The sequence below is a fragment of the Salvia miltiorrhiza genome, chromosome 7 (genome assembly GCF_028751815.1).
Source record: "Salvia miltiorrhiza cultivar Shanhuang (shh) chromosome 7, IMPLAD_Smil_shh, whole genome shotgun sequence".
Taxonomy (NCBI): domain Eukaryota; kingdom Viridiplantae; phylum Streptophyta; class Magnoliopsida; order Lamiales; family Lamiaceae; genus Salvia; species Salvia miltiorrhiza.
In genome coordinates, this window is record NC_080393.1 from 6711205 (window position 1) to 6724007 (window position 12803).

Genomic DNA, 12803 nt, shown 5'->3' on the forward strand with positions numbered 1-12803 from the left:
AAATCTCTCTTCAGTAAAGAGATATCAGTTAGGCGCAAGATGTTAACTGATATATATGAGGCTTCAGTCTTGTTGTAAAACAGATGAGTGTTATGAATCTTACTGACTATCCGAAGATTTATCAGTTAGACTAATAACACTGGCAGCGAAAAACTTTTCTTTTGAAATAGCCTTTGTGATTAACACGTTGTCAAGATTTTGGTTTCACTTTGCAATTAATCAGTTTCAGTTGAAAACAAGTTTGTGCACAAATAAAAAAGTAAGAACTGAAAGCGACAAAAGATAAAGGAATTTTTACGTGGTTCGGAACAATTTCCTACGTCCACGATCAGTTAATCACACTGACAAACACTCTGGGCTTATGCTTACGGGTGCACAACAAACCTAACAACTGAAAATCAAATTTTCAGTACCAACACACTGGGTTGGATTTCTCAAACACTCTTAGCACGCTAAGACACAACAATGCCTTTGCTAGCGCTGGCTAAGATCTCTTGGAGTCAGAACACTGGTCTGAACTCTTATTGACTCAAACTCTCTTTTCGATCAGTTGAAAGGAGTAACTGATGCTTGGCTTTAGTTGGTAGTTTTCAAACATCTAGAGAATCAGTCCGAGAAAGAATGTTAACTGATGCTTGGCTTTAGTATCAGTCTGCTGAATCCACGTAGCCTGCATTAATGAATTAGTCATAATTGATTCTTCAGTTGAGAAAATCGTTTAGTGCTCGTAGAATCTTTAGGTTGATTTCTCGTTGGGTATACTTGTCTTTAGAAATGGATTGAACCTCGTTCAATATTTGGTTGAATTTGTACTCCATCTCCTCGACTGATTTATTTTTTAGCATAAAAAATGTATCGAACTTTTGGCAAGCTATAGATAGCTTATTCTCCTTTATTTTCTCTGATCCGATGCACATTCTTTCAAGAATATCCCACATCTCATTTGTTGTCTTGCACTTGATGATTTTGGTGACATGTTTTTCTGGGACAGTTCCGGAGATGATACTTTTGGCAAGATTATCTAGCTCATCATGTTTTCTTTCTTCTGTGGTAAAGTCGGCCTTTGTTTGATCTGGACTTCATCATATGGATCTTTCGTGGTGTCCAGTGGTGTCTTCTTAACCACTTATGTGATGATGATTGGTCCTTTGGTGATGACTTCCCACATCCGACAATGCTGAGCCGTGAGAATTGAGGAAGCTTTTCAGCCGAAACTTCCACATATCATATTTTTCAATGCTAAACGTCGGGAGTGATGAGGCTCTGCTGTAGTTAGTTTCCATTGAATACAAAAGATATATAACAGATAAAGAACGCAAGTGACATAGAGAAAAAGAAAATGATTTAAGACCTTCTTTTCGAAAATGATCTAGTTCAGTAGAACCGAGTCAAAGCAAATCGTTCTTGCGAACAATCTGCTTTGATACCAATTGTTAGGTCCCGTAAGTCTAGAATAGGTGTATGGGGAGGGGAATACACCTATGAGCTATTTTTCGAAACAAACACAACCTTTTGACTGACGCAAGAGTTAAAGAAAACTTTAGTTACAAAGGTTGAAGACTGATTAAAGATTTGGAAAAATTAAGAATGAATGAGGAAAATTGGAAATATAAGGTCAAAGAATTCTTCTTTTAATAGGATTTATCTATATTTGAATTAATTTTTTATCTGTTATAATTATGATACCAATCATAAATTATTTAATACAAACATATTAAGTTTTGAAGTTTATAAAAATAAGAAATCTGATAATTTATTACGAAGTTTTATATTATATTGCAACATGATTAGTTTTAAATTATGAAGTCCGATATGTGACATCAATAAAGATTTATTTATATAAATGTAAGTGGATGTAGACCTTTACTAAACACAAAAATATAAGCTAAAAGTAATATTGTTCTATATTATATTACAACATAATATTATAACCACTGCTATCAAATTAAATAAATTAATTATTCTGATATTATTTAATGATTTTTCGAATTTAAATTTCAAAAAGAATAATGGTTGAGTTGGAGTTCTAGCATATATATTATTTATTAGATATCGAAATTTGTTGATTAAAAATTTAGAAAAAATATGAATGAATGAGAATTGAGAAAAATTGAAATGGAATGATTATACGCCGCCACGTAGGATAGAGTTTATTTTGCTTTAATATATATATAAACCAATCGTCCAATCCCGCCTCTTACACGTTTGCTCCCAATTTTTTTTCTCCAAATCCGTCTCCTCCCACAAAACGCGTCGGCAGCCCAGTCATTCACTTCGTCATCGTCAACTGATTTCTAACAGATATTTGATTGTCTGTAGGAGAGAATACCAGCTATGGAGACCCTAGACATTCACCCATCTGGGGAAATTGCCGAACACATACTTTCAAGACTACCTGTCAAATCACTTCTAAGATTTAGGTGCTCCTTGAAAGCATGGTGATCTATGATCGCCAACACTTCATCAAGAAACACTGTGAAAATTCGGCAACAAACCGTACTTTAGCCCGCCACAAGGTTTTGCTTCTCAGATATGAAGCATCTTCGCCAAGGCTGTTTCAACGGCCTGTACTGGATAGCTCAGGTATTCATACTGCTCTACTACTGAAATTACCGACCGATTTTATTAAAATAGTTGGTTGTTGCGATGGGTTTGTTTGCATATCATTGGGTAGACAAAAGCAGGAGTAAAAATAGCTCAAACATTATGTCATCCTTTCATTTCTACTGCTGTTAGAGGTATGAAACAGGCCGGATTAGGCCAGCCTGGCCTAGTCCATTGGGCTTTCAGTAAAGAGATATCAGTTAGGCCTCTATTTTATCGAGCCTAACCAACCCTAAATTCAGGCGGGTTGGGCCGGCCTATCTGGCTAGGCCAATTTTGACAGCTCTAATTGTTGTGGGTTCGGTTGGGATAAATTAACAGACGATTACAAGATTTTTGCAATTGCGAGGAGATCCAGCGGCGGCGAATCTGTATATTGGATATACAACTCGAGCACTGATTGCTATGTTATGTTAAATGGAATTTTATATTTTGTTATTATTTAGAATGAAGTGGTTATAAATAAAAGTAATTGATTTTTATAGATTTTTTAGTGAGTGGAGATTGATTATAGGTGGAGATTGATTAAAGATTTGAAAAAATTAAGAATGAATGAGGAAAATTGGAAATATAAGGTCAAATAATTCTTCTTTTAATAGGATTTATCTATATTTGAATTAATTTTTTATTTGTTATAATTATGATACCAATCATAAATTATTTAATACAAATATATTAAGTTTTGAAGTTTATAAAAATAAGAAATCTGATAATTTATTATGAAGTTTTATATTATATTGCAACATGATTAGTTTTAAATTATGAAGTCCGATATGTGACATCAATAAAGATTTATTTATATAAATGTAAATGGATTTTTTATTTCGTTTCTTAATTTACCCCTCTCTCTCTTCTTTCTTGTCTCCCGGCATTTGTTTCTGTGTTTCAGCACGAACAACACAGAAACTGATATAGGCACCGGCCTTCTATCGGCCTATTGTACCCAATTCAGGCAAGAAGTAGTAGTTGATGAACAACTTACATTAAAAAATGCGCACGTGGCGCATCTGAATGCGCAAATCGCAGCTACAAATGTGCAGCTAGCTGCTGCCAACCGGCGGATTAGGGATTTAACGGCACGGGGCCGAAAGCTTGAATCGAAGAAACGGAAGATCAGGGATAAGCTTACTAGGGCAGGCAGAGCGAGGGTGACACGAGTGGTGGATGTTCCTGGTGTGCGAGAGCTAATTCTTGCGCATAACATCGACTGCATGTTGATTCCGCATACCTTGGAGGTGAGACAAGCTATGATGGATCTTCACCTGCCTCTCCCAGACCCAGAGTAGGTAAGTTGTTTTCGAAATTCATGATAGGTTTTAGTAATGTTGTTCGAAGTTTGAATATCTACGTTCTTGATTTAAAAAAGAATAATGGTTGAGTTGGAGTTCTAACATAAATATTATTTATTAGATATCAAAATTTGTTGATTAAAAATTTAGAAAAAATAAGAATAAATGAGAATTGTGAAAAATTGAAATGGAATGATTATACGCCGCCACGTAGGATAGAGTTTATTTTGCTTTAATATATATATATATATATATATATATATAGATAGATAGATTTGAGTGGATAAATTTTAAGTTTACTAAAAAAAATGACTGTTTTCATATAGGGTTAATTGCCGGAAAAACCATATACTTTTTCGATTTTTGGCTATTTCCCATGACAAAAAAAGTCTGAACAGAAATCCATGAATTGAAAACTTAATTGTAATTTTCCCCCGCGTCCATTTTCCGGTGATCTCCGATGGAGCTCCGATCCAACGTGGCATAATTCATTCCATTTGTCAAAATAAATTGATGACTAGGCAGCCACATCGCCTGATGACTAGGCAGCCACATCGCCGCCGCCTGAAACCCAAATTTCTGAAAGAGGCGCCGCAGATCTGGTTCTGTCTCCCTCCTCTTGATTTGTCATGCAATGAGCCCTAATTAATGAGAATAGAGGCGAGCAAACTGGAAGAGGAAATGGGAGGGCGAAGGCGGCGAGGCGAGAGGGCAGAGGTTGGAGGCGAGACGAGGGCGGCGGAAGTGGGAGCCGGGATCTGAATCAGTTACCCAAATTTCTGAAAGAGGCGCCGCAGATCTGGTTCTGTCTCCTCCCCTGCTTTGTCAAGCAATGAGCCCTAATTAATGAGAATAGAGGCGAGCGAACTGGAAGAGGAAAGGGGAGGGCGGAGGCGGTGTGTGGAAGCGGCGAGGCGAGAGGGCGGAGGTTGGAGGCGAGATGAGGGCGGCGGAGGTGGGAGCTGGGATCTAAATCAGTTCTCTCAAAACTAATTGTCGTGCCAACTGCCAATCGTCGCCGGCGTCGGGGACTCGGGGTGGAGTCACGAGGCTCGGGCAAGGCGACCGTTGACTGGTTTGCTGGCGCCGGAGGTCGAGGTGACGGGACTCAAAAAAGCTTCACTATCGCCGCAAAACTCCAATTCAAGCGACCGTTGACTGGTCTGCTGGCGTCGTTTAATTAAAATTAAAACGGCGTTGTCTCGTTCAATTCCCGGCGATGACACGCTGGAAATCCGATTGCCACCTCGGATTCAATTTGGGGGAAAAATGGACGCGGGGGAAAATTACAATTAAGTTTTCAATTCATGGATTTCTGTTCAGACTTTTTTTGTCATGGGAAATAACCAAAAATCGAAAAAGTATACGGTTTTTCCGGCAATTAACCCTTTCATATATTGACTCTTTATTTTTTATTTTTTATTTAAGATGGAATAATTCGTTCGAGTGCAAAAGCTCAACAAGACTTGTCGTCCAACTAGGGCTGCCAAGGGCCAACCGGAACCGGCGGTTCGACCCTGAACCGGCCCGGTGGTCAACGGTTCCGGCCCGAACCGTTGATCACCGGGCCGGTTCAGGGCCGAACCGCCGATAGTTAAGGACTGGTTTAGGTTCAAGCATTTGTTGACCCTGAACCGGCGGTTCGACCCTGAACCGCCGGTTCGGGCGCGTAGGCCACTCAATTTCAATATTTATATTAAAATTGAGCTCAAGCCCTTAATTATTATTATTTTTTCCCCGTTTAGACAACTCTTTTTCGGAATTATTATAATGAATTAGTTATTTAGTTAGTTTACTTATTCGATTTTGAAGATTGTAATTTGTATCCTTGTAATATTTTTTTTGTACATAGAATAAATTCAATAAAGATATCAAATTTTATGCATTATTTTGATTGTCAATGTGTTAGAATTATTTTTCTTTTATTGTATTTCAATTTTCAACACAAGTCATTTAATTTAAAAAAATATTTTGATTGTCAACTTTATAAGTTTATAACTTGTTGTAAATTTAAAAAAATGACATGATATTAATTAAGATGACACAAGTATTACTTAAGAATTAAGATGACATAAAAAAATATTATTTAAAAAATATATTAATTGTCATGTTTATAAATTTTCAACACAGGTCATTTAATTTAAAAATATGACATAAAAAATATTAAATGTTTATATTTTCAATTTCAACACATGTTTATATTTTATATTTTAAGTTGAATAAAATTTTTAAAATTTCATCACAAATCATTTAATTTCATAAAAAAGAATACAAAGAAAAAGCCCGGGAATCGCCGGTTGTCGGCCCGGCCCGGAACCGCCGGTTCAGGGTTCGAAAACCGGCCCTTCAAATTTTAGGCGGGCCGGTTCAAGTTCATGAAAATTTTGAACCTAAACCGTCGGTTTGGTCCCGGAACCGGCGGTTCCTGAATCGGTGGCAGCCCTGCGTCCAACCAATCAATAATTCTCATTTAATATAAGATGTCAAACCACCAGTAAGCAAGACCCAAGCTTCATTCATAATATTTATGGTTATTTAATATGGGTTGACGAGGAATTACAGTGATAAAATTGATACAAATTGAAAATGTTAATGCTTGAACTAATAACTTTTGAATATTGTGACATAAAATAGCTAAAGACTGGAAAATTAATACCATGCAACTTTTAGTTGATGGGGAATTACAATGATAGAATTGATACAAGTTGAAAATGTTAATGTTTGAACTAATAACTTTTGAATATTGTGATATAAAATAGCTAAAGACTGAAAAAATAATATCAACAACTGCAGTAACAACAATAATAATAATAATAAATGGATCATTTCTTTAAATATCTCTAAGTACAATATTTCATACTACATCTATATATTTATACACAGAACCGATCACCTACCCACCGTGGGCAAGCATAACGTGCCCACCATTGATGTGGCAATTTTAATTAGGAAATATAACTAATAAATCTTACTCTAATTAAAATTATCTTACTATAATTACAATTGTCACATCATGGTGGGCACGTTATGAATGCCCACGGTGGGTAGGTGATCGGTTCTGTATTTATACAATATTGATTTTGTTTATGTGATTGTGATGTAGCTTCTTTAGTTAGGATTAGGCTATGTTTACGTCCATATATATTATTGGATTGGGCCAAATCAAATAGGCATGCATTAGGCTTTACCTATGAGTGCATACCTCCACATTGATTATTTTTAGGGATCATGACAAAAGAATATACGAATTTTTAAAAAGTTGTAATTTTTATTTAAATTTTTAATTAAACCAAAAAATACATAAATTTATATTTTTATTGTAATTTCACCTGAATTTGACTTTCGACGAAATCAGAGCTTAGTTGGCAGTCGGAAATTCGACTGTCAAATAAGCTATAATTTCGTCCAAAGTCGGGTGAAAATTACAACAAAAATATAAATTCATGTATTTTTTTGATTTAATTAAAAGTTCAGGTGAAAATTACAACTTTTTTCAAAGTTACTGTACTTTTGGGTCATAAACCTTATTTTTATTACAATTTCGAGTATCAACTACAAAACAAAATATTTGCAAACTTCAAATATCAAACCATTTTTAATAGGATAACTAACTACATGAGATACTGAAAATTGTAGTCTTAAAGTTAAAAAAAATAAAAATAAATAAAAGTTATACCCCAAATTGTAGAATATAAAAATAAATAAACCAAAGTTTCAAAGTATGGAAAAGGAAATAAAGTGCAGTTGGCAAAATAACAAAGGGGAAAGTTAAAATGTGAGATGATTTTTGCCCTTATTTTTTGGCTCCTGAAAATTGAAAATCATACGTCGACAGAAAACGGACACTGACGCATCCAAACAACTCAGATTAAATAATAAAAAATTCTATAAAATAAAGCTGACCAAGTAGGATCGCTAACCCGACCCGGGAACCCTTATATACCATAAATTAGAAAGGAGAAGTAAAAAAACACAAATTAGGTCAAACTTATATGCCCCAGTCGAATTGTTTTTCTTCAAAATTAGGTTAAATATGATTCTTTTGGTGAAGAGTATTCAAGGAAAGGAATTCCCACCCTATATTGATCGATTCAAAACTTCAACACTTTGCTCATAATAAAAAGGAAAAAAAAAATCAAATTAAGAGTCAATTATTCTCTTTCTTCCCTGACAATTAATATAAATATTATAAATATAGATATATGTAGCAGTCACTTTCCCTCCTGTTGGTTATACACACACTTCTCTTCTTGCCCAGGTAAATAATATTGTGTCGATTTTTTGAATATTTGATTGCTACTCCAACCTTTTCTACACTTCCTCTCCAATAATTTTCGTCAGCGCCACATATAAATATTTGGCTGAATCCTACACTCTTCTTCTTCTGGTAGTTGTTGTGCTTTAGTTTGCCATTGTTGAGGCCCTGATCACTTGTTTCACCTGCTGGAACTCTGAATTTTGCAGGGTAAGAAAAAATATAAAAAATTGGGCTGATGGATATTGCGGGTCATGCTGTTCCAATCAAGAAACTGCAGTGGCTCTCGTATGTTTTCTGTGGGATTTTGATGTGCAAGATTGTGAGTCTGTTTTTCTTGATATGTTTTATACCTGTTGATTTTTTGTTTGATTGTGTACTATATGTTGTGTGTTAATTTCATTTCTTGAGTTGTGGAGCGTAATGGTATTGTTGAGTTGATGGATTGTGCAAACTTGGATTTCTTTGGAATTTAGAGGTGGTGGAGTTACGGTGATTGGTGTTATTTTCTTCATTTATTTATTCATGTCCATATTTTACCATGGGGAAAGAGATCGAATTGTTGTGATTTTGTTAGAAAGAACTTTGGATGGAAGAGATGATCATATAGTTGTTTATAAGAATATGACCTTGTAATAATATATATTTACAACCAGTTTTGTCGAGAGTTGTTTGTTTTTTTCATTATCAATTTTAATGCCAGTTGTGCATGTGATGGTAAGGGTTTTGGGTGCGGTTATATGCACGCAGTGTGCATGATTTTGTGTGGTGACGAATTCGATGCTGTGATTTTAGTGTCAACAGACAATCTTATCCTAGTCAGGTCTAAGATTGATACTGTATAGTTGGTTCGTATATTGACCATCCTGTCCATGCTCACGCTAAATGAGACGATAACAAGCATATTGGTTATTTCTAATTCCCCTTTCTGAATTTTGATTTGTTGTTCAAGGTATACGACTTAACAGGAGCAATCAGTGCTTCGTTCTTCAAGGGATACAACAAGCTTAACAACAAAGAAAAGCTCGAATGGAACAATAGGTAGTGGTTTTTAGTGTTAGTTGTCATTGTTTTCTACTTTGACCTTTTGGTGTGTTACTATTGCCTATGGTTGTGCAGGGGGTTCTCCACTTTCCATGCCATTGTCGTAGCTGCTGGTTCTCTGTATCTGCTTCTGTTTTCAGATCTTTTTGTTGATAGTGAAGATGTGTTGTTTATCAACAAGTCCTCGACACTATCAGACACCATAATGGGGGTAAGCTTAGCTAGTATAAATCATTATGGTATTGTAGAAAATTGTACAAAGTATACGTGGGTTGGATATCAGTAACGAGAGGGAACATCTTGTTCCCGTCTTTGTATTTCAGTAATTGCCTCTGGCTCAGGAAACCTGTTTACGGTGATTGGATAAGTATATTTCAGATATTTCTCTACTGATATTCCATTGTCCATTGTGCTCATTTGTTGCAACTTTCTCCTTATGTAAATTACTAGGGCAATTATTAACTTTGATTTCTCTTGTTGCTTAATGTCACAGGTATCAATTGGCTACTTTCTATCTGACCTGGCAATGATTATTTATAATTATCCAGCGTTAGGTGGAATTGAGTATGTAAGTATGAGAACTCAACCATATTCATCAGAAATTTATTTTCTGAATCCACGTTATTTATCGCGTCTCATTGTTTCTAAGTACATTAAACGGCCTACTGGAGTATCTTTCTTCTGACCCAATCTTTTGAGGGCCTTATCAATGTTGACTAATCCATCGTTTTAGGCTGATATTACATACGTGCTCATCCTTTTTGCTAGATCCTACATCATGGACTCTCTATGTTTTCCATCATTCAGTCCCTCTTGAGTGGTCAAGCACAATTTTACATATTCATGGTTCTGTTTACGGAAAGCACTACCCCATTTGTCAATTTAAGATGGTGAGTTTAGGAGACATGAATTCTCCAACCCGTTTTTCAGTTTCATTTTGTTAATTTATACATCTATTCATTCTTTTCACACACATTCAGGCGTCTTGATGTTGCTGGACTGAAGAATTCAAAACTTTACATTTACAATGGTGTGGCGTTGTTCATTGGGTGGTTGGTATGGTCTATCAAACTTTATCGAAATTCAGAAAACTCTTTATTTATTTCTGGTCTACAAAGAAGGTACTCTGCATGCAAGCCGCAGCAGCTATATAATCATTAGTTGAACTGATCATCTACTGACTTGGTATTAACAATTTTTTACTGTTTACCATAACCTACATATATGTCCTTCCGAAGTCATGGTATTTAAATGTGTAATTTGAATTGTTTTAGTTAATGATCAGTCATCAAAATCTATGCTCAAATAATCCGCCATGTTATTGCTGCTATAGGAAGCTGCACATAATGGTTTTACCCATATAAAAAACTTCTTTTGGATGACTGTTATCGCCATTGTATATTATTAGTACCTCAGCCATGATTATGTTTAGTACAGGGCTAGATCTCTGTTGTCTATGATGCAGAAGTTTATTATGTCAAATCTGACTAAAAATATCTTAAAAGATAAAAACTATGCTTCACTCTGATTCTTTTATGGTCGTAACCTGTGAACTTATGACTTTCAGGTTGCAAGGATCATTTTGTTTGTGTTCCTATTCTTCCACATGTTCGTCCATTTTGATCAGGTGCGTGCATGTTTACTGGTTAACACTTGTCGCGTAATGTTTATCATTTTTGCAGCTAGTTGCTAACTTGCTATTCCACATTAGAGAATTACATCTTTCTTTTAGCAATTTTATTGCCATTTTTTTTTAAATTGGCATGATTGGAATTCCACCTCCTTGAATTCTTGTTCTAAATCAGTAAATTGTTTAAATATATATGAGATAATTTAAACTGCTTTTTGGAGTATTTGGCTATTGGGGACACTGCAGCCAAGGTATACTTCTGAGCGTTTGACATTAATGGGATACAATGTGTACTAACCTTCATGGTCTTTAAAGCACAACTTTATTGCTATATTGAAATCTAAAGTGCAGACAAATGTTTCAGTGAAAGTTTAGACATACAATCCAACTAATTTCACCGAAACGACATTAGTAGGTGAACCTTTGATGTGTTGCTTGTTGCTAATTCAGAGAACCCCTATAACCATACCTACTTCTGTTTAAAAAGACCTGACATTAATATCACAACATAATCTGCACAACTTTATTCATATTCAAATATCTAAGTGCATGTGCCTTAATTTGTATTTTCCTTGGAGAAGGGATGCAATACGCTCCCCTGCTTGCAATGACAATTCACAACCACAATTTCCATATAAGGAACCTTCGTTTTCCCTTTCTGATGGCCACCTACACGAAGGTGTTCATGAATGTCGTGTATGCCCCCTAAGACTTGCATCTTCTTATAAGTGTTTCCTGCTCGTCTCTCAGGTCAAGCAAGTCTACTGGTTGGGCTTCTACAGCTTGGTTGCAATACCTCCTGTGCTGTCAGTGATGAACTTGTTCTGGTTCTGGAAAATCGCAAGAGGTATGGTAAAAACCTTAAGAAAGTCTAAACAGAGGTAAATGGTGATAAAAATATCTAGGATGTAAATGCTTTCGAGTTGGCCGTGGTTTATAGGATCCATACGTTAGCAGGCAACTGTAAAATCTACAAAATACGCGAGGCTCAGGCCCTTTTACTTGATAAAAATCTTTGTACAGGGATGATGCTGTGTTCTTGTGAAGTTTTTACTGCTTTTCCACTTTCCAGTATCATTTGAACATTGCTTATTTGTTTATGCCGAAAGGTTAAATTTCCTTACTATTTTGAGGTAATCTGTTGGATCTGTCTCATATTTGATATCTTCAAAAGTGATATCGTTGCTTGTATGTTGGTGGGTTTGCTCAACTAGGCGCGTTAATTAATATGCATAAATATGTGTTGGGCTTTAAACACATTATTAGGTTAAATTTTCAAGTCTCAACTAGGCACTTTTATTACTTTTTGGAGACTCTGGAAAATCGAGTATTTTATTTGTGTACTTTCTCCCCATGCATGTTACTACATTTTAATATGATTCTTCAACTTTTATATGCGAAAAGCAAAAGCTAAAACAACAAAATAGATTCTCAAAAAAAAAAAAAAAAAAAAAAATAGAAAAAAAAATCATGGTCGGCCAAAGATACAAGACTATTGAACCGGACAAAAAACTATTTTGGTAATTTTCGCCAACCATCTATAAGGAAGCTTCCTTTTTATTTATATATATAGAGAATACAGGGCAATATTATTGAAGTGGGCTTCTTGGAAATGTACAATTAATAAAATTATGTATATCCTGTAAAAAGAAAAAAGTGAGTGGCTTCGCTGTTTAGTGAAAGTGCTCTCAAATTCGTCAACTAATTATTCTGGAAAATATTTGCCTTTTCTCTGCAAAAAGTAATTGTTTGTGGAGACCATTAAAATTTCACCCTTAAATATGTTTAAGAAGATTACTTTAGTAGTTAAGACAGCGACTAAGCTATGTATGTATGAATGAAAAAGTGTAATCTGTATTTAATAGTAAAATAATGATTTATACTCACTTTGAGTCGTCCACCACAAAACGTTACATTTATTTCTTTGACTTTATAACGTTACATTTCTAGATATCCAATAAATGTCCCCTAGCTGAAACGT

At 35.2% G+C, this 12803-nt stretch overlaps 2 protein-coding genes across 5 annotated transcripts in view; both read left to right on the forward strand.

Moving 5' to 3' along the window:
* Positions 1 to 12803, forward strand: part of LOC130992114 (nucleolar complex-associated protein 2) — an 884658-nt gene that overhangs the window by 102653 nt on the left and 769202 nt on the right. The gene's annotated exons all lie outside the window — the stretch shown is intronic.
* Positions 7873 to 11899, forward strand: LOC130992165 (uncharacterized). Of its 4 annotated transcripts, none has more exons than XM_057916700.1 (9): positions 7873 to 8151; positions 8358 to 8470; positions 9101 to 9189; positions 9268 to 9403; positions 9686 to 9760; positions 9961 to 10082; positions 10173 to 10248; positions 10760 to 10819; positions 11573 to 11899. In XM_057916700.1, the coding sequence occupies exons 2-9, from the start codon at positions 8387 to 8389 to the stop codon at positions 11705 to 11707; spliced, it is 777 nt and encodes a 258-aa protein (XP_057772683.1). In that variant the 5' UTR covers positions 7873 to 8151; positions 8358 to 8386; the 3' UTR covers positions 11708 to 11899. The 4 variants fall into 4 exon arrangements, with proteins under 4 accessions (XP_057772683.1, XP_057772684.1, XP_057772686.1 ...); XM_057916701.1 differs by having other exon boundaries at positions 8148 to 8253; XM_057916703.1 differs by lacking the exon at positions 7873 to 8151 and adding an exon at positions 8154 to 8280.

Bases quoted from the DNA above. Each gene is read 5' to 3' on its own strand.
- LOC130992165 (XM_057916700.1), top strand. From the start codon at position 8,387: ATGGATATTGCGGGTCATGCTGTTCCAATCAAGAAACTGCAGTGGCTC. The intron at 9,761-9,960 runs GTAAGTATGAGA...CCTTTTTGCTAG, and splicing joins CGTTAGGTGGAATTGAGTAT to ATCCTACATCATGGACTCTC. The intron at 10,083-10,172 runs GTGAGTTTAGGA...ACACACATTCAG, and splicing joins CCATTTGTCAATTTAAGATG to GCGTCTTGATGTTGCTGGAC.